Source organism: Aquarana catesbeiana, linkage group LG05 (genome assembly GCF_042186555.1).
Source record: "Aquarana catesbeiana isolate 2022-GZ linkage group LG05, ASM4218655v1, whole genome shotgun sequence".
Classification (NCBI taxonomy): domain Eukaryota; kingdom Metazoa; phylum Chordata; class Amphibia; order Anura; family Ranidae; genus Aquarana; species Aquarana catesbeiana.
This window is the reverse complement of record NC_133328.1, coordinates 357,301,042-357,321,695: the sequence shown is the minus strand read 5'-3', so window position 1 is coordinate 357,321,695 and position 20,654 is coordinate 357,301,042. Positions and strand designations below refer to the sequence as shown.

At 42.3% G+C, this 20,654-nt stretch overlaps 1 protein-coding gene across 2 annotated transcripts in view; it reads left to right on the top strand.

Moving 5' to 3' along the window:
• DROSHA (drosha ribonuclease III) overlaps window positions 1-20,654 on the top strand; it is a 651,577-nt gene that overhangs the window by 97,887 nt on the left and 533,036 nt on the right. For both annotated transcript variants that reach the window (XM_073630893.1, XM_073630892.1), the window contains exon 4: window positions 2,060-2,297. In XM_073630893.1, the coding sequence (XP_073486994.1) occupies window positions 2,060-2,297 (238 nt within the window). The remainder of the gene's footprint in view (window positions 1-2,059; window positions 2,298-20,654) is intronic.

Here is a 20,654-nt window from a genome sequence, read left to right as displayed (position 1 = left end):
AGCCCTAATCTCCGTCCCCACTATATCCAGTGGGCTAACTTTACTGTTTAGTTTTTTTAAATTCAGTGAAGTGTAGACCGCTACGCAAATATCGTGTGACTTAAAATATTGCAACGGTGGCCATTTTATTCTCCAGAGTCTTCGCTAAAAATATATTTGGGGGTTCTAAGTAATTTTCTAGAAAAAAAATACGGATTGTAACCACTTTTCGCCCGCCATATAGCAAAATGACAGCGGCAAAGTGGTTTCCATATCCTGGCCAGACGTCATATGACGCCTTCAGGATACTAAGCCACCACAACACACTGACACACCGCAACAAACTCTGATCTAGGTAAAGAGTCTCTGACGGAGATTCTTTACCACGTGATCAGCCGTGTCCAGTCATGGCTGATCACGATATAAACAGGAAAAGCCGGTAATTGGCTTTTCCTCACTCGTGTCTGACAGACGCGAGTAGAGAAGAGCCGGTCGGCTGCTCTCCTGACGGGGGGGGGTCTGTGCTGATTGTTTATCAGCGCAGCCACCCCTCGGATCCCGCTCAGGACCACCAGGATGGCCATCCACACTGAACCACCAGGTATGCCCCCCCTAGACCCCCAGGGAAATACAAATCTGTGCCCAGGCAGCTGCCAATCAGTGCCCACTCACAATGCCTTCCAGTGCCACCAGGGATGCCTATCAGTGCCTCATATCAGTGCCACGTATCAATGCCCATCGGTGCCCAGCAGTGCCACCTATCAGTGCCACCCATAAGTACCCATCTTTGCAGCCTTTCAGTGCCCACCAGTGCCACCTATGAGTTCCCATCAGTGCTGCCTATCAATGCCCATCGGTGCTGCATATCGGTGCCACCCATCAGTGCCCATCGTTGGTGCCACCTCATTGGTGCCGCCTTATCAGTGCCCATCAGTGAAAGAGAAAACTTTCTTATTTACAAAATTTTATAACAGAAACAAAAGCAAAACTTTATTTTTTTTTCAAAATTTTCGGTCTTTTTTTATTTGTTTAGCAAAAAATAACCGCAGAGGTGATCAAATACCACCAAAAGAAAGCTCTATTTGTGGGAACAAAATGATAAAAACTCTGTTTGGGTACAGTGTAGCATGACCGTGCAATTGTCATTTAAACAGCGACAGCGCAGAAAGCTGAAAATTGGCTTGGGCAGGAAGGGGGGTAAGTGCCTGGTATTGAAGTGGTTAACTTGTAAACACATGTCAGAAATAAGCTTGGTCCCTAAAGAGGAAGTAAAGTCTTCCTCTTTAATTGTACCTACAGGTAAGCCCATAATAAGGCTTACCTGTAGGTACTGTAAATATCTCCTAAACTTGCCTTGTTTAGGAGATATTTACTGTATATGCTGCCCCTGACATCGACACATGCACACTGAAGGAACAGCCTGCTTGTGCCGTTTCAGGGCTTGTGCCATGACCGGTGGCTCCCATGCGCATGCGCAGGAGTGACGTAATCGCGGCTTTGGCCAATCATAGCGCCGGGGCTTGCAAACCCAGAAGTAACTCTGGGAAATATGTTGGCCCTGTCAGTGCTGTGCCAGCACCGATCCAGGGCATCGTTCTAAGGTAAGTATTTCACAATGAGCTTGTATGCGATGCATTCTGACATTTTTCAAAAATACTTGCAGTCAGCCACAATACCTCCTAAGAAACATCTAAAAGGTAAATTTTTTTTTTTTTTTATTTAGGTATACTTTGTGAATGGCAACACATAACAAACATATAGTGGAGTTTTCTCCGAAGTGGAAATATAATGTTTGCTGGGAATGCATAAAGTAGTGGCTAGTTTGTGCTCTGTGCAGTAATGCAAAATGACTTTAGTTTCTGTTACCCATACAAATTGTTCATATAATTGTAATCCTTAGCGTATGCAAATCAAAATCTAGCTGCATATTTATATTTAAAATGTGTGTTTCTTTGAGTTCTGCTTTACAAAATGCATAAAGTTTTTCTAATAGATGCGTCCATACAAACTGTAATTTGAAGAATTTAAAGTTATGCGAATATCATTCTGAAAATTTTCGTTGTTTGTCATTTTTTTAAAGCGTATCTCCTAGTAGAGAGCGTAAGAGACCAAGATGGGATGATGAACTCAAGGACAGCACTTCTGAAAGCCCCTCCTCTGGGAAGGAAAAAAGTTATTTCTCAATAAAAGATAAAGATTTTCTGGATGAAGGCATGTTGGAAAGAACTGAGGAGGATGATGAAGATCTGTTGAAGCCTGTATGGGTTCGCTGTACTCATTCAGAAAGTTACTATTCCAGTGACCCAATGGATCAAGTAGTGAGTTTTAGAACCTGAGTTTTTTCCTTATGCCGTAAAGGCTCAATTTACAAAGCTTTAATGAAGAGTTAAATGTAATATTTCAAAAATTGCTAGCAGGTAGGATTTATGGCAGACAAGACATTGAATGCGATACTCTTTCCCTTAGTGCTATTTTCTTTAAGTGTATATGGACTGCTGCACATGCACAGTGCAGTGTACATTCCTGGAAGGTGTAAGATACTGGGGCTAGGAGATGAGTGTCAAGAAGATGTCATTTGCATGCATGGAGTTATGTTATCAGTGGCTGAAAGAAGACTAAGAGTAGATAGCAGCAGCTAAGCCAAAAATTTGGGCCTGATTCGTCCCTGAAACGGAGAACGGGGACGCACTGGACCCCTGCTGTGAGCCGCATTCGAATTCAGTGTGAACCCAGCCTGAGGATCACCATACACTTTACAATGTGATCATACAATCAACTTTACATTTATCAAAATTTTGTAATATGAGGACCTATGTCCAATCCATTTGTATCCAACTTGGCAGGTCCCTACACTACAAAGTTGTTGCTAGATCTAAAGGAGATTGTGTAACGTGTGTGGTAAGTTTTAAGAGGTATTGTAGGTCTTCTATAATATGTAAGTATGCTATACATGCACATTTTGACAACTGCACCAAGTATTCAGCTCCCCTATAACATTTCTGCTTTGAGTTGGATATATTGACAGTGCGCTTTTTATTAATGTTGCAGATCAGGGGTCTCCAAACTTTCTAAGCAAAGAGTCAGTTTACCGTCCTTCAGGCTTTAAGGTGGGCTGGACTGTAGCCAGTGGAAGTAGAAAATATCCCGGCATCACTGCCTTGTCATTGGTTTTATTGGGAGGAATATTGCCCCATTCATGGTGTCAGTTGGTGGAATAGTGCCCCAAGGGCCAGATAAAGGCAAGAGTGGTTTCTTTGTTATCATACATTATGTAGTAGCTCTATAAAGGTAGTCCGTTCACAAAATTCAGTAACGCTTATCTTGCAAAATTAGAGCTGCTTTTTAATTAGTGGTATAATAACATGTTAGACATTATTTTACCTATTCATTCAATAATTTAATACCTGGAATTTTGACTTTTTATTACTTTTTTTTTTTTTTTAAATGTTTATTGAAATTTTCACATTACATGCATAGGAGCAAGTATATAACTCAGAGTTCAGCAGCTCTGGTTCACAATTATGAACATAAAAGAGAAGACCAAAAGTTGGACACTAAGAAGGGAATGGGAGGGATGGGAGAAAGGGAAGGGGACAGCGTAGGTATATTTACCCAAAAACAACAATGTGGCATAGTATTTCAAGGTGAAACAACAAAGTAGATATTAATACTTTCAGGAGTGGAAGCAACGTTGGGAACATCTGGGTGGTGATCTCAGGGAATGGTATGACAACAATAATAGCAACAGGGAAACCTGTTTGGAATATAAGATCTTGAATCATCAAAGCACTTCAAAGGCGTATCATTTCTAGGGTGGTAGAAAGATGGAGGGATCCGATAAATGGTTTAAATGGTTGCATAATATCCAGCAGCTCCTTTTGTGTGAACTTGACCTCCATATAGTGACGCCATCTTGCAAAGAAGCGTGTAGTAGAACGTAAGTTTAGTATAATACTGTCTAGTCTCTCTAGGTTGAAAAGCGATAACATTGAGCGTTCCACAGCTGGGGAGGCTAGGTGATGTTGGTTTAATCCAATGGGATATGATCGTTCTACGAGCAACTAGGAGAGTTATATGAATCCATTGTGTAAGGTTGAGTGAGCCTGCTGATGATGGATGTGGAAGGTAGTGGTTCGCATCCAAATATACACAATAACGTATTGTTGGGTAGCTGGATCTTGTTGATTCTGAAAATGTATGCTAGTACCGAGTTCCAATATCTAATAGTAGTTGGGCATTCCCAGAGGCGGTGGAGTAGAGTAGGACGTGGTACTAAACACCAGGAGCATTGTGCTTGAGTAAAGTCTGCCTTATTGGTGTGGAATGGGTAATGTGCCCTGTGTATAATTTTAAATTGTGTTTCACACCACGTCTCCGAGATCGTGAGTTTGTGAATGCGTCAGTATCCCTCTAGGATCCTTTCTGGAAGTGTGTTGCCATTAAAGATGGTAGACCATTTCTGGAATGAAGCAAGGTGATATTTATCCGATTGGTGCGTAATGAGGTATGAGTATAAACTGGAGATGGAGTAATCGTCTCTCTGGAGCACTAGATCAATGAATGATTGTTAAGAGGATCAGTTTGAGGTCCACAGCAAGACCGTAGATAGGCTAGAATTTTCTGATAATAGATGTGCAATGTCAGCAATGCAAATTCATGTGAGAGGGTTTAAAAAGATTTGAATTCACCAGGTTTGCCTTGATACAGGGTAGTTATGTGGGTGAGTCCATGGTTGTACCATAGGGTAAAGGCTTTATGCATAATTGATGGGAGGAACATAGGATAGCCCTGAATGGTTAAATGGCAGGATTTACTCAAGGGTTACCCAAGCAGTCTTCGCACTTCTCTCCACGCAATAACTGTGTCTTTGATAAGAACACTTGTTTTAAGGTGGGGTGGTAGAGCTTGAATATTCAAGTGTAAGACGGCTGACAAAGTGTGCGGAGAGGCCAAAGTGCTCTCAAGTATATTATTAGATTAATTTGATTTACCAGACAACCAACCAAAGCCTTATCTAAGTAGGCAAGAGAGGTTTTAAAAATGTACATTAGGCAAGCCTGCACCACCCTCGGACCTAGGGAGACATAGTTTTTGTGTGCCTTGTGTAATTTCTGTACATCAGAGTGCTTTATTAAAAGGGGTATGGTTTGCATTGGATAAAGTAGACGTGCAAACGAAACCATTTTTAAAGAGGTGACATCTCCCAAAGAACGAGAGGGTGAGGGTTGCCCAAGCTTCCAACGCCTTTACAATTTTGGTTATCAGAGATGGGTAGTTAAGACCGTATAGAGAGGAAGGTTGTCGGCCTATATGGATACCCAAGTATGTGATGTGGTCGGCTGCTAAGGTAAAAGGGGAAGATGACCTCCATTTAGCTGATACCCGGGGGTGTAATGGTAAAACTTCGCTTTTGTCAAAATTAATTTTAAAGTCTGAGCTTACTCGAAAGGCCTCAAAGAGTTCTCTGAGTTTGTCAAAGTCTGCAAGAGGGTCGATGGAGAATAGTAATATGTCATCCGCGAATAGGGTGGAGCGGGATATTGGGTTGCCTACAGTGATACTACTGATTCCGTTAGATGAGTTAAGTATTCTGTATAGAGGCTCAATAGCTATATTGAAGGGGAGAGGGAGCATCCCTGTCTCCTTTCATTTTGTCAAAGGGATTGTGTCCATGACTAAATCAGGAGTGACGAGGCGAACTGTCGGGGATGCATACATTTGTTCTAGAAAGTGCACAATCGGGCCAGAGAAACTGAATGCTTCCATCACTTTGAATAGCCACAATGAATTGATATTGTCGAAAGCTTTTTCGGCATCGAGTGAAATGATGGCTACATCTAGGTCTGGGTGTGATTTAGCATACTACAGCACCATCAGAAACTTACGGATGTTCAAGATGGCAGAACACCCTGGAACAAAACCATATTGGGCTCGGTGGAGTAAAGAGGGGAGTAATGGAGTGAGATGTGATGCTATTATTTTAGATAACATTTTACCGTCTACATTGATCAGGGAGATTGGAAGATATGAGCCCGAGTGTAGAGGGTCTTTTCCTTTTTTGGAGATTAGTCTAATGTGTACCTGCTTTCCTGTGGGGAGATGGGGCCACCATCCCACATAGCGGGGAAGACATGTTTCAGAGTGTCAGGAATAAAGTCTTTTGTCAATTTGTAGAATTCCTCTGTGTAGCCATCTGGGCCCATGGCCTTGGCGGATACTAGAGATTTAATAGTCAGTTGGATGTCCTCCAAGGAGATGGGAGCATTAAGAGTTTCTAAGTGAGTGGAGTTGAGCTTAGGTAGCTGGGTGTTAGCTAGGAAGGCCTCTGCTGACGTCTGGTCAGTCAAATCCTTAGAGTACAGGGTCGTATAGAAGTCAGCAAGAAGTTTACTAATTTCCGCAGGTGAGGTAACAGTGGAGCCCACAGTGTTTTTTAAGGCAGAAATGTGGGTAGGTCGCCTGGGGTCTGAGCATAGTTTGGCTAATAGTTTGCCAAATTGCCAAACCTGTGAAAACGTTAGGCAGAGTAAGATGTTTTAGCTGCTTCTTGCTGTTCTGCCCACATGTCAAAACTGCGTTTAGACTGTTGCCAAGTTTGTATTTTATCGGTTTAATGTAAGACGTTTGTGCTCTAAGCATAAAGCATCACTAGCCTGCATGTATTGTTACCGAGAGTGTTTCTTAAATTGGGTAGTGTAAGAAATAATTTTTCCCCTCAAAAATGCTTTACCTGCTTCCCAGAAGAGGTTTGGATCTGTAGTGTGTGCTCCGTTTCTAGAGGCATATTCTGCCCAGGCTTCATATAGCATATGACGTAAATCCTCATTATCTGCCAGATAAGAAGGAAAGTGCCATGTGGGCGAGGGAGATGAGGATTTGGCATTTGTTAAATGTACCGATATTGGACTGTGGTCTGAAATTCTCGCGTCACTGATTTCTGCGTCATGTAATGTCGATAGTAGCGCAGGGGAGGCAAAGAAATAATCGATATGTGAAAAAGAATTGTGAGGGGGCGAAAAGAAAGTAAAATACTGGTCCGTCGGGTGCGTTAGTCGCCATAAATCTACAAATCGTATGGAAGTGATGGATTGGGCTAAAAAAGTTTGGTCAGCAGTTGGGGATTTGGCTTTTCGCAGGGAACGAGTTTGAACACTGGTGCGGTCTTCTGATAAGGATATGACAGAGTTAAAATCTCTGTCTACTAAATGAGGAGCTTCGGGGGCATTCAATATCCAGGATACCATGTCTTGAAAAAACGAGTGTCAGGAGAGTTAGGAGCATATATGTTAGTGATAGCTATATCTTTAACACCTACCGTCATATGTAGTGTCATTTTGCGGCCAGTCGAGTCAGTCCGTACATCTTGAATAGCATGTCTCAGATTTCTGTGAAGCAATATAACCACTCCAGCTTTGCGACCTATTGCTGGGGAACCATAGACCTCACCTACCCATAGTTTACGAAGATGGGTTATATCACCTGTAGATAGGCGAGGCTGTTGAAGAAGTGCCACATCCGTCCGCAGACACTTCAAGTGTCTAAGGATTGACATGCGCTTGTTTGGGGAGCGAAGCCTTTTAACGTTCCAGGAGACAATTTTTAGGCGATTCCCATCTGTCTGAGGAGCCATGTTTGGAGTAAGGGAGAATATTTAGGTGGAGAATGAAGATTGAGCCTCCTATTGTATATTATGCCTTCTGTCTGAGATTCACCAAAACATTGTAAGTCACCTGGGGATGTAGTTATGGATCAGGTAAATATAGTCAACAAATAATCAGAACAGAAATTACAAAAAGAAAAAAACGTTGAAAACAAATAACAAATCAGCTGGAAAAGCCACCCATCATATAATGCTAACTTCACTTTTTTCTACATGAGGACCAACGTACAATTGGATCTCGTGGCAAGTGCTTGCTCCTCCCCTAGAGGTGAAGAGGGAGCTTTGGGGGGAGTGAAGGGGGAGGTGAAGGTAGGGGGTAGCGGGGGAGGGTAGAAGGAGGGAGGAGGGGAAGGGGGGGTCCACTTAAAGCTGGGTCAAGAGACAGGCTCAGAGGAGCCAGAGTGCGATCCGGGGTTCAACCTATTGAGGGAGCTTAAAAGTTTGCTATACAAATATTCAACTTGGAAATAATAGTGATAGATCAACTGTGCAACAGTGTATCCCCTAAAGTGTAGTAGGGAGTTCAGGGGGAAAAAAAAGACAAAGGGGCAGAGTTACCCGTCTCCTGCATATCTCCAGTTATGTAGAAGTTACAGTAGCCATTCAGCGAATTTTGGGGAGCAAAGCGACTATGTTTATAAGGAGGCTTATTTGGACTGTGATGGTGTCTAGGTAAGGCGGGGGAAGCAGTGGCGGATTTTGAAGAAGCGCCATCAGTCGAATTGATGTGTTCCATTTCCATTTCCTTTCCCTTTCCAGAAGAACTGTTTATATAGTTCTCCGCGTCGTCCGGAGAGGTGAAAGTAAGATGTTCTCCAGTGTGGGATTGGATATGTAGGACTGCCGGGTAGGCAAGGGTGAATTTGACTTGATTGCTGTATAGCGTCGAGCAGATCGCTGAGAAAACCTTACGTCGTGTCATCACTTCTACTGAGTGCTCTGCAAAGAGCAGTAGTTTTGCGCCATCAACGGTTAGAGAATGTGAGCAGCAAAATTTCTGCATAATGGCATTTTTATCAGCATAGTTGAGGTATCTGACAATGGCCGGGCGGGGTTTTGGCTGGCCAATGCGATGGGCCCGTTCGATAGTGCAAGGAATGCGATGGCCTAATTGCTCAGGGATGCCCAGAGGTTCGTAAGCTGGGCATTGGAGACCGATTCTGGCAGACCTATAATGCACATATTTCTTCACGAGCGAATCTCGAGGTCATCTAATTTTTCCCAAATGTCTCTGCTAGAGGTTGATGTGTGAGCTAGCAAAGCTGAGTTAGCCGTGGCCTCATCCTCTAATGCATAAATCCGCTCCTCTGTGTCAGAGATCCTCTGAGCCTGTGTCCAGAGCTCAATATGAAGCTGCTCCAGTCCCCTCTGCACCGCAGCATCTACTGTGGCTGCTAGTGTAGGCGCAAGGAGGGAGACAACAGCCTGTGTTGTACCTGCGGGGGAGGTGGGGTCAGTTTCTGCTGTGACAGGCACTGCTGGAGACTGCAGCGTCTCTGACATGAGAGGAGTGGCCGCCATTTTGGCTGTGTATGCGGCCGTGTCTCCCGCCGGCTGCAGTGTGGAGGAGACTGAGCGGGTATGTGTTTGCTTCACAAAGCGATCCATAGGGGCCCCATGATTTAATGGGTGGGGGGAAGTCACCCTGAAGCTAGGCAGGCTTTTTTTTGCTGAATATCTGGGGCGTTCAGTGGGAGCTGGCTCTGCCCACCTCCTTCTCATGCAGCGCCAAATCTGAAAGTATTACTTTTTATCCGGGTAGAGAATGTATACCTCCTTCAGGGTGGTGTTGTGACAGACTTCAGACTAGAGGTCGACCGATATATCGGCTGATATTTGGTGTTTTTTGGTTAATCGGCATCGGCCGATTGTGCTGATAAACAAGGCCGATATCAGCGGACTTGCAAATGACTTCTGTAATAGAAGTCAATACAAGTTGCCTGAAAACTTCTGTGAAGAGACTTCTCCCCTCCACTGGGCAGCCTGCCAAATCTGATAAAAAGAACCTGAAAGATACAATGTTTACACTTATGAATGAACTGAGCTCTGTGTAGAAGCTCTCAGTTTAACCATTTAAAGACTAAATCTTTTCTGACATTTGTTGCTTACAAGTAAAAATCCTGTATTTTCTGCTAGAAAATCACTTAGAACCCCCAAACATTATATATATATATATATATATATATATATATATATATATATATATATATATATATATATATTTTTTTTTAGCAGAGACCCTAGGGAATAAAATAGCGGTTGTTGCAATATTTTATGTCACACGGTATTTGCGCAGCGGTCTTTCAAACGCAATATTTTTTTGAAAAAATACACTAATAAATTTAAAAAAAAGCAGTAAAGTTAGCCCATTTTTTTTCATCTAAAAGTTTTGATTACCTGTTTTTGTGTATTTAATATTTAAGATATAGTTTTTTTTATTTTTTTTTAATCTAAATTCTACATACAAGTGAACTGATTGGAGGTTTGTTTTGTTTAATAAATGTTTAAATGTAAAAAAAATTCTGTATCATTTAAGGCTGCTTTCACACTGGAGCAGGCATGCGTTGACGGTAAAACGCTGCTAGTTTTAGCGGCGCTTTACCGTCATTTTAGCGGCGCTATTCGGCTGCTAGCAGGGCGCTTATAACCCAGCTAGCAGCCGAGGAAGGGGTTAAATGCGCCGCTGCCGAAACGCTTTGCAGGCGCTTTGGCAGCGGTACGCATTCATTTCAATGGGCAGGAGTGGTGGAGGAGCGGTATACACCGCTCCAAAGATGCCGCTTGCAGGACTTTTTTTTTTACATCCTGCCAGCGCATCACCTCAGTGTGAAAGCACTCGGGCTTTCACACTGAGACTGCAGGGGAGCCGTTTTACAGGCACTTTACAGGCGCTATTTTTAGCCCAAAAGCGCCTGAAAAACGCCCCAGTGTGAAAGGGGTCTAACTGTTAGATTTTATTGAAAAATCGGCCTAATATATCGTCCCAAAAAAATCAGCATCACATATCGGCCACCGCGATTTCTAAATATCGGCATCGGCCAGAGAAAAACCCATATCGGTCGACCTCTACTTCAGACTGTGCGACCAATTCTTAATGCATTATAATAAAGTTAGATTAATAGAACTGGAGCCTTTTTTGTTATTACATTGTTGTCAAGCTATTGCATTGGAGGGGGGGCGTTAAAAATGTGCGGTTGAGTCACACTTTTAGCACCCCCCTCTTAAGTTGGCAGTGGATGGGGGTGTTCCACATGTCATGTGTGACCCGTTCAAGTGAATAGGGAAGTGCCGCAACCACATCACAGTTGTGCGTCTAAAATGGAGTTTAAACAGGTGGTGAAGGAGGTGTCAGGTTGCCTCCTCACTGCCTGTCAAATGGCTCTAAACCTAGACTTAGATATTACCAACAGTTTTCACCTGACATATCAAATTAAATGTTTCTGGACACTAATCTATGGGGGTGTCTAGAAACAGTGTCCAAGTCATCGGTTTATTATCCAAAAAGATTGAGGGGTCAGGAGAATTGCTTGCCCTCCCTACCTGGTCGTGCCCTTTCTAAAGTGCGAATGCGCTGATGACATCGGCGCACGTGTATATAGCAAATATCGACTAAACTGTGCAGGTTTAGGAGATACTTCCAACACTTATAGGTAAGCCTTATTATAGGTTTACTTGTAGGTAAAATTGGTTGTACAGAGTTTACAACCACTTTAAATGAGCAAGTGTAACAGAATATCAACACATTACAGTTCCCATATACACAGCGGCAGAGAACTGCTCAGTGGACTGAGTACAACACCCCAGCAGGAACAGTGGGAGACTAATCCAAGATCTCATTATGCTGGGAGTGAACAGATAAATTGCTCCCAATGACGATGGAAATACACACTGTGGAACTTGAATAAATAGCTGGGAAATAAAAGATTGAAATACGACTTGTGCCTTTTAAACCAAGGTCATTTGTAAAAAGACATGTTCCGTTCATAATTATATCTTAAATTGTAATATTTGGTTTAATAGGAGAAATAAGTGCCAGATGTAGCTATATCACACCTAATTGAGCTAATTCATCCAACAAATCATTGTCTCATACTGGGGAGGTTTTAATCAACCACCAGTGTCGTTGGCACGTACTGTATGTACATATTGCAAATGTATATATACTTTGTATGTGTATTTATGTATGCGTGTGTGTATGTGTATATATATAATATTCTCAGGGGGGTGATCACCTGCCTTGGGAAAAAGGCAGTACAAACGGCAGGTTTTCTTAAAATCCTACTTGTAGCCAGTTTTATTGTTAAAGGTTGCATACAAATAAAATAAAAAACAGAAAATAAATCCTTGTCATTCAGACACTAACTAAACATATGTAGGTTCCTAACTCACAGGTAATGGGCTCCCAGTCACCCACAAAAAAAATAAGATAATGCAAACTTTTTCTCTCAAAAAAGCAAACTTTATATAAACAGCTCTCTCAGGTTTGTTGCTTCCTGAGTCCCAGGCAAAGAGCAACACTTTCCTCCAGTCCTGCTTTATTTATACCACCTGTTGGACACAAGTGGACTGCAAAATCTGGTCCAGAACCAACCCTGCTAAGGTGGCTGGTAAAACCCGGACCGGATTCCACCTTAGATCTCAGCAAATGAACGTATGCGAGGTGAAATATAATGTCCATCAATCACCTCGCCTTTCATATTGTCACATATATCCCCCCCCTCCAGATCAAGCCCCTGCGCCTGAGCAACTGTCCCAACCAGACAAAGGACACAGGAAAGGACATCTGCATTATTCTGAAGTTTCCCAGCTCTATGCTCCACTGTAAACTTAATTGCTTGAAGAGCAAGGAACCACCTTGTCACACGACTGTTTTTCTCCTTGTTATCACACATCCATTTGAGAGGGGGATGATCAATGACTAGTTTGAATGGTCTACCCAACAGATAATACTTCAGGCCATCCAAGACCCATTTGATAGGTAAACATTCCTTCTCAACAATGACATCATTTTTCTCATGTCCGTTAAGTTTCCTGCTCAAGTAGACCACTGGGTGCGCCTCTCCATCTCTGATTTGGGATAGTACAGCACCCAGTCCCACATCAAAGGCGTCTGTCTGTACCACAAACTCCATTGTGAAATCTGGAGTCACGAGCACAGGTTGTGCACAAAGAGCCTGCTTCAACATTTGAAATGCCTTCTCTGCCTCCAGATTCCACTTAATCATGACTGACTCTCTACCCTTCATCAGATCTGTCAGTGGGGCAGCAATGGTGATGAAATTGGGTATAAAATGCCTGTAGTACCCTGTGATCCCCAGAAAGGTAAGAACTTGTTTTTTATTTATAGGTTGGGGCCACTTTTGAACCGCCTCTGTCTTATTGATCTGAGGCTTGATCAGCCCTTGACCAATAATGTATCCAGGATATTTGCCTCCTCCAAGCCTATGGCACATTTTTTGGGGTTGACCGTGAGTCCTGCTTTCTTAAGGGAATCTTCTACTGCTTGCACCCAGGGCAAATGAGATTCCCAATTTGGGCTCTGAATAATGACAACGTCCAAATAGGCAGCTGCGTATTGGCGATGTGGTTTCAATGTCTTGTCCGTCATTCTCTCGAATGAGGCAAACCAAAAGGCATCCGGCACTAACTAAGCATATGCAGGTTCCTAATGCACAGGTGATAGTCTTCTCCCAGTAACCCACAAAAAAATAACATAATGCAAACCTTTTCTCTCACAAAAGCAAACTTAATATAAACAGCTTTCTCAGGTTTGTGGCTTCCTGAGTCACAGACGAAGAGCAAGTCTTTGCTCCAGTCCTGCTTTATTTATACCACCTGTTGTCGACACAAGTGAACCGCAAAATGGTGGCTGGTAAAACCTGGACCGTGTTCCACCTTAGATGTCAGCAAATGAAGGTATGCAAGGTGAAATATAATATCCAGAAATTACCTTGCCTTTCATAATGTCTATATATATATATATATATATATATATATATATATATATATATATATATATATATATATATATAAAAATAATGTGTGTTTTAGGAGTGTGTCTATGGGAATGTTTGACCATTCTTCCAGAAGCGCATTGGTGAGGCCAGGCACTGATGTTTTACAAGAAGGCCTGGCTCGCAGTCTCCACTCTAATTCATCCCAAAGGTGTTCTATCGGGTTAAGGTGCAGGCCAGTCAAGTTCCTCCACCCCAAACTCCCATAGACACACTCCTAAACCTTGTGGACAGTCTTCCCAAAAGAGTTGAAGCTGTTAGAGCTGCAAAGGGTGGGCCAACTCAATATTGAACCCTATGGACTAAGACAGGGATGCCATTACAGTTCATGTGCGTGTAAAGGCAGGCGTCCCATGCTTTTGACAATATAATGTGTGTGTGTGTATATGTATGTTTGTATGTATGTATGTGTATATATATATATATATATATATATATATACACACAGTACAAGTGAGTACACCCCTCACATTTTTGTAAATATTTTAGTATATCTTTTCATGTGACAACACTAAAGAAATGACACTTTGCTACAATGTAAAGTAGTGAGTGTACTGCTTGTATAACGTTGTAAATTTGCTGTCCCCTCAAAATAACTCAACACACAGCCATTAATGTCTAAGCCGCTGGCAACAAAAGTAAGTAAACCCCTAAGTGAAAATGTCCAAATTGGGCCCAAAGTGTCAATATTTTGTCTGGCCACCATTTTTTTCCAGTACTGCCTTAACCCTCTTGGGCACGGAGTTTACCAGAGCTTCACAGGTTGCTACTGGAGTCCTCTTCCGCTCCTCCATGACGACAACACAGAGCTGGTGGATATTAGAGACTTTGCTTTCCTACACCTTCTGTTTGAAGATGCCCCACAGAGACATGCTTGGCCAGTCCATCACATTTACCCTCAGCTTCTTTAGCAAGGCAGTGGTTGCCTTGGAGTTATGTTTGGGGTGGTTATCATGTTGGAATATTGCCCTGCAGCCCAGTCTCCGAAGGGAGGGGCTCATGCTCTGCTTCAGTATGTCACAGTACATGTTGGCATTCCTGGTTCCCCTCAATGAACTGTAGCTCCCCAGTGCCGGCAGCACTCATGCATCCCCAGACCATGACACTCCCACCACCATGCTTGACTGTAGGCAAGACATACATGTCTTTGTACTCCTCAACTGGGTGCCAACAAACACACTTGACACCCTCTGAACCGAATAAGTTTATCTTGGTCTCATCAGACCACAGGACATTGATTCAACATTCCATATCCTTAGTCTGCTTGTCTTCAGCAAGCTGTTTGCGGGCTTTCTTGTGCATCATCTTTAGAAGAGGCTTCCTTCTGGGACAACAGCCATGCAGATCAATTTGATGCAGTGTGCGGCTTATGGTCTGAGCACTGACAGTTTGAGCTCCCACCCCTTCAACCTCTGCAGCAATGCTGGCAGCACTCATACATCTATTTCCTAAAGACAACCTCTGGATATGATGCTGAGCATGTGTACTCGACTTCTTTGGTCAACCATGGCAAGGTCTGTTCTGAGTGGAACCTGTCCTGTTAAACCTCTCTATGGTCTTGGCCACCGTGCTGCAGCCCAGTTTCAGGGTCTTGTCAATCTTCTTATAGCCTAGGCCATCTTTATGTAGAGCAAAAATTATTTTTTTCAGATCCTCAGAGAGTTCTTTGCCATGAGGTGCCATGTTGAACTTCCAGTGACCAGTATTGCTAAAAATCCACTAAAATCATGATTAGCAGATAAATACACAGCAAATTTGACAAAATTCCTACTAAATATAAAAGATTAACCTGTATTGAGTTAATAAATAACAAATATTTGTAACTTTTAAATTGCGCCTTTTTGCGAAATGGTGAAAATGGAACAGACGCAAAAATGTAAATATCCACATTTCTCTAAAAATCAAAAGGTTTTCGTTTTTCTCTTACAGCTTTCAGAATTTGTGAAAGACCCGCTAAACCATGTGTTTTCTGAAGCATATGACCTCTAGAATAAAAAGAAGGTGCTGCTGATTTTTTTAGACCCCGCGGTATTTGCGCAAATGTTTATCACACCACAATATATTCGCAAAAAATACATTAAAACCATTATTTCGCAAAAAAATCTGAAGGTTTTAATTTTTCCCTTGCAGCTTTCAGAACTTTGTGAAAGACCCCCAAAACCATATGTTTTCTGAACGCATATGACCTCTAGAATAAAAAAAAGGTGCTACTGATTTTTTAGACCCTGTGGTATTTGCGCGAAAGTTTATCAAAACAATATTGTTGCTAAAATTACACTAAAACCATTATTAGCCGATAAAAACACACAATTTTACAAAATTCCTGCTAAATATAAAAGCTTATCCTGTGTTGAGTTAATAAATAACAAATATTTGTAAATTTAAAATTTTTAAACCACATCATAACTTACATAATTTCTGCTAAATTCCTGCTAAGGCCTCACTCAACGGGGTGTGCTACATCGTACGCCCATGGAGGGCTGTTTACCCGAACGTGCATGGGAACACATGTGCATTCCTGTGCAGCCGCTGTGCCCCAATTGACATCAATAGGAATGCCTGCATGGGATGCACGGAGCACCCTTGCATTCCTGTGCAACTAGTCATGGCCTTGCTGTAGTATGCTCTGTGTGAATAAGGCCTTTGGTCTTGTTTTGACTGGATGTTGGGGGGCAGCAAAAATGCGTGGCTAATCTGCATTTTTGCTGCCTGACAAACGTCCCCGCCCCTAAAGAGCTCCAATCTCCCCCCCAAAAAATAAAAGTCAGCAGCTATACAAATACTGTAGCTGTTGACGTTTAATTAAGAACACTTACCTGTCCAGGGATCCAGTGATGTCACCACTGCTTTAAGCTGTAATAGGCAGTAGACAGTAGACTGAGTGCTGATGCTGCAATGCTTTGCGCCTGCGGTAAACTTGACCCAGCTTGTAGTGATATCTTCTGCCGAACACTACACATTCATGTCAAGGAGATGCGCCGCAAACTCCCCGCAACCTTGTTCAATGCATGCGGTTGCGGTGCATTTGTTGGTAAAATGGGGCTAAGGTTGGCGGTGAGGAGGCGTCGAGTTGCTTCCTCACTGCCTGTCAGTAGCCTCTGAAGCTCGATCCAAATGTGGATTGGGCTTCAGAGACAAGGGAGATTTAGACACATGTCTAAATCTACCCTTAGGCTACTTTCACACTGAAATGATTTACAGGCGTTTTTGCCCTAAAAATAGCGCCTGAAAAGTGCCTGTAAACTGCCTCTTCTGCAGCCCCAGTGTGAAAGCTTAACAGGCAAAATCGTGCAAGCTGCATCTTTGGGGCAGTGTGGGAGCAGTGTATACACCGCTCCTAAACCGCCCCTGTCATTGAAATCAATAGGCACCGCTGCCGAAGCGCCTGCAAAGTGCTTCAGCAGCTGTGCTTTTAACCCTTTCCTCGGCTGTTAGTGGGGGTTAAAAGCACCCCACTGTGTTGCTATGGCCATTTGTATAGTGACTTTATTGCAATAATATGGAGTTAGATATATTATTTAAGAGCATATGTTTACAGAGGCTCTTCCCCTTCATTGATATGCAAATAAACCAGTTGGATGGGATTTGGAGCTAAGCAGAGGAAGTTGGTGTATGCAGGAAGTTGGTAGGAGGGGCTCTGGGAACTTTTGAAAGAAACGTGTTGGGAAGAGATGTGTTTGCAAGACGAACTTTAGAGACATTTTGAGTTGGACTGAGCAAGGAACCAAGAAGGACATTACATCTTAAAACCTAAGTTGAGTAGGAGGCCGAAAAGCGCCGATATAACAGCGGTAAAGCACCGCTAAAACTAGTGGCGCTTTACTGCAATTGTTTTTACAACTTTTTATTTTGAATACTTTTTTTGGGGTGGGGGGGTGCTTTGTAGAGACACCAGGGGTCTAAACAGACCTCTGTCTCTTTTTTGAAACAGAGAAAGGGACTTTCTCTGCAACCTGAACTGCGCTGTGTATGAATCAATAAGGAGTCTGTGTAGACTTCTATTGATTCATAAAATGAAACATTGTTTCATTCACCAACTGACAATAGTAAACACAGTTTACTATATTATATGTCAATGATTAAAGAATGCAGGAGCGATCTGTAATGATCACTGGGCTGCATTCATTCAGGAAAGGAAGGGGGTGGTAAAACACATGTTTACCAGCTCCTCCCCCCTCTCCTTCCCTCTCCTTGCCGACCGCAATCTGTCAGCAGCCAGCGGGAGGGAAGGAGGGGAGAGCCGGCTAGCAGCATGGGGAGGTGCCCAGACATCGTGTAGGTGGAGGGGGGGTCAAAGCATCGCTGGGGGTAGTTTAAAGTGGTGTTCCGGCCAAAATTATACTTTTTAAATAAAAATACCCTTATAATACACAAGCTTAATGTATTCTAGTAACGTTAGTCTGTAAACTAAGGTCTGTTTTGTTGGTTTATAGCAGTAGTTTGTTATTCCATAAACTTACAGCAAGCCGTGGCCATCTTAAGTGTGGGCATCTGAAGCCAGACTGTATTTCTTCCTGGATCTCATCCTTGCAGATCTCGCACATGCTCAGTGCAGCACAAGCAGTGTAATAGGTTTCAGGTCAGGTTTCCATAGCAATGGCAGTTTCAGAGGAAGTTGCCGCCCCTTCCCAGAAGGCATTGCAAACAGGAAATGATGCAATGGGCCACGGCCAGGGAGGAGAAAGTGAAAAATGAATACAGCAGATATACAGTAGGTGCTGAGAAAAAAAATGTAAAAATATCCAATTTGTTTACAGTGTACAGTTTATTGAGGGATGCTGAAGAGTTGTAAAATTGGGTGGAACTCCACTTTAAAAAAAAAAATCACTCTGTGCCTGTCCTGCAGGATGGAAAGCCGGCTAGCAGCTGCAGGCGGCACCTGGCAATTAGACAAGTAGGGGAGTACTGGGGGGTATTTTTTTGGCTGCCCTGCAACACAAACAGCGGGCAGGAGGGCAGAGATGCGAATCTGACAGCTGCAGGACAGCCACAGAGGGATCAGAGTTTGAGGGTTGGGTTAGAGCAGGAAGGGTAAGGCAGTGTAAGGGAGAGTTAGAGTGAGGGTGGGGGGCACATTAGATATCAACACAGGCGGGGGGGTCGGTGGCGGGTCACATTTTAGTTAAATTGCTCTGATCAGCGGCCTATTAGCCACTGATCAGAGCTATCGGTTTGTTCAGCAGCCTGAAGAAATTAGGTCCGTATGGCGTACGGACCTGGCAGCGAAAGGTTTAATGGCTGTGTGTTGAGTTATTTTGAGGGGACAGCACATTTACACTGTTATACAAGCTGTACACTCACTACTTTACATTGTAGCAAAGTGTCATTTCTTCAGTGTTGTCACATGAAAAGATATAATAAAATATTTACAGAAATGTGAGGGATGTACTCACTTTTGTGAGATACTGTGTGTATATATGTGTGTGTGTGTGTGTGTGTATGTGTATATATATATATATATATATATAACAGTTTTGTTATGATGAGGAAAAAGCTGGTTATCCTCAGGATCTATATATATTAAGTATAGCGAGAAAACATGGAGCAGTGCATTGTAATATTTGGACATACGTCTATGTATTAACTGTAGATATAGACATAGCGCTACATATACAGTTGAAATACTTTGAAGACTTTCTAAGAAATTTGTAATTTTCTTAACCAGATCTCCCTGCTACAGACTTTACTAGGACTTGACCATTTTCTTAGTCAGAGCTGGAACTGCAGTCAATGACAGATGCTGGGCATTTTAGGGATATCTTCTTGTTCAGAGGTTCTTCCAACATTGACTACTTTAGCATCTGTGAGACATAATTTAAATGAATGCAGAAATGCAGAGAGCTGCAAAGGAAGATAATTCAAGAACACAACTGTAGAATGTGCTCATTTGTTAAAAAAGGTTTAAAGTGGTTGTAAACCTTTGATTGCCACTTTTACCTATAGGTAAGCCAAGAATAAGGCTTACCTGTAGGTAGTGGAAATATCTCCTAAAAGTGCGCCATTTAGGAGATATTTACCATGTAGTGCGCCAATGATGTCATTGGCACATGCGACCTCCATGCCGTATGTTCACTCGCAAGTACCGTGACTTACTGCTCCCGTGCACATTTATTCACACACATGGTTTTGAATTCCTACTTAAGGTTAATATCCTCTTTTGCATTGACTGACCAATTGAATTGCACCGTTTATGGACCCATCATAGATCTGTTCAAGGATTATGGTAATTTTCTATTTAATATTTTATAACTCTTTATCTACATTTTTGGTTCCAATCAACAAGATCATCAGGGCGATGGTTTTGGCGCTGGACATTTAGTGTGTTCTTTAAAATAAACTCTTTTCTCAAAGATGACACCTACCTTTTATGATGCCCACACTGTGGCATACTTTGTATAATAAATATTCTTTATTCAGCAGGTAACTGTCCCTGCCATGAAAGTGGCTGTGTTTGCATCGCAGGCCAAATCTTCTCTTGGGATCAGTTGACCCAAAAGTGATTATTTGAGTCAGCCCCTTTCCTGCCATAGAAACCAGCACTTCTTTTTTTTTTTTTTTTTTTTTTTTTTTTTAGGAACCTGGAAATTTTGAGTCCCATCCACCCTTTTCTGTTTAAGCATCTTGTGTTGAATTCTCCATAATACGAAATAAAAAAAAAAAAAAAAAAGATGTGCAGACCAATGTACTCAAATGCTGTAATCTTGCCAGTTTTACTCTTTATCATTGAGTAAAAACGAAAATATCAGTTTTGGGTGGCTTGATCCTGGAAATGGGGAACTGTTACTGTTATACCTGCTGACCATGCAGTGCCTTGCAAAATTATTTATACCCTTTGAAAATTTCCACATATTGTCATGTTACAACCAAAAACTTAAGCTTTTATGTGATAGACCATCACAAAGTGGCACATAATTGTAAAGTGGAAGGAAAATGATAAATGGTTTTCAAATTTTTTTTACAAATAAATATGTGAAAAGTGTGGCGTGCATTTGTATTCAGCC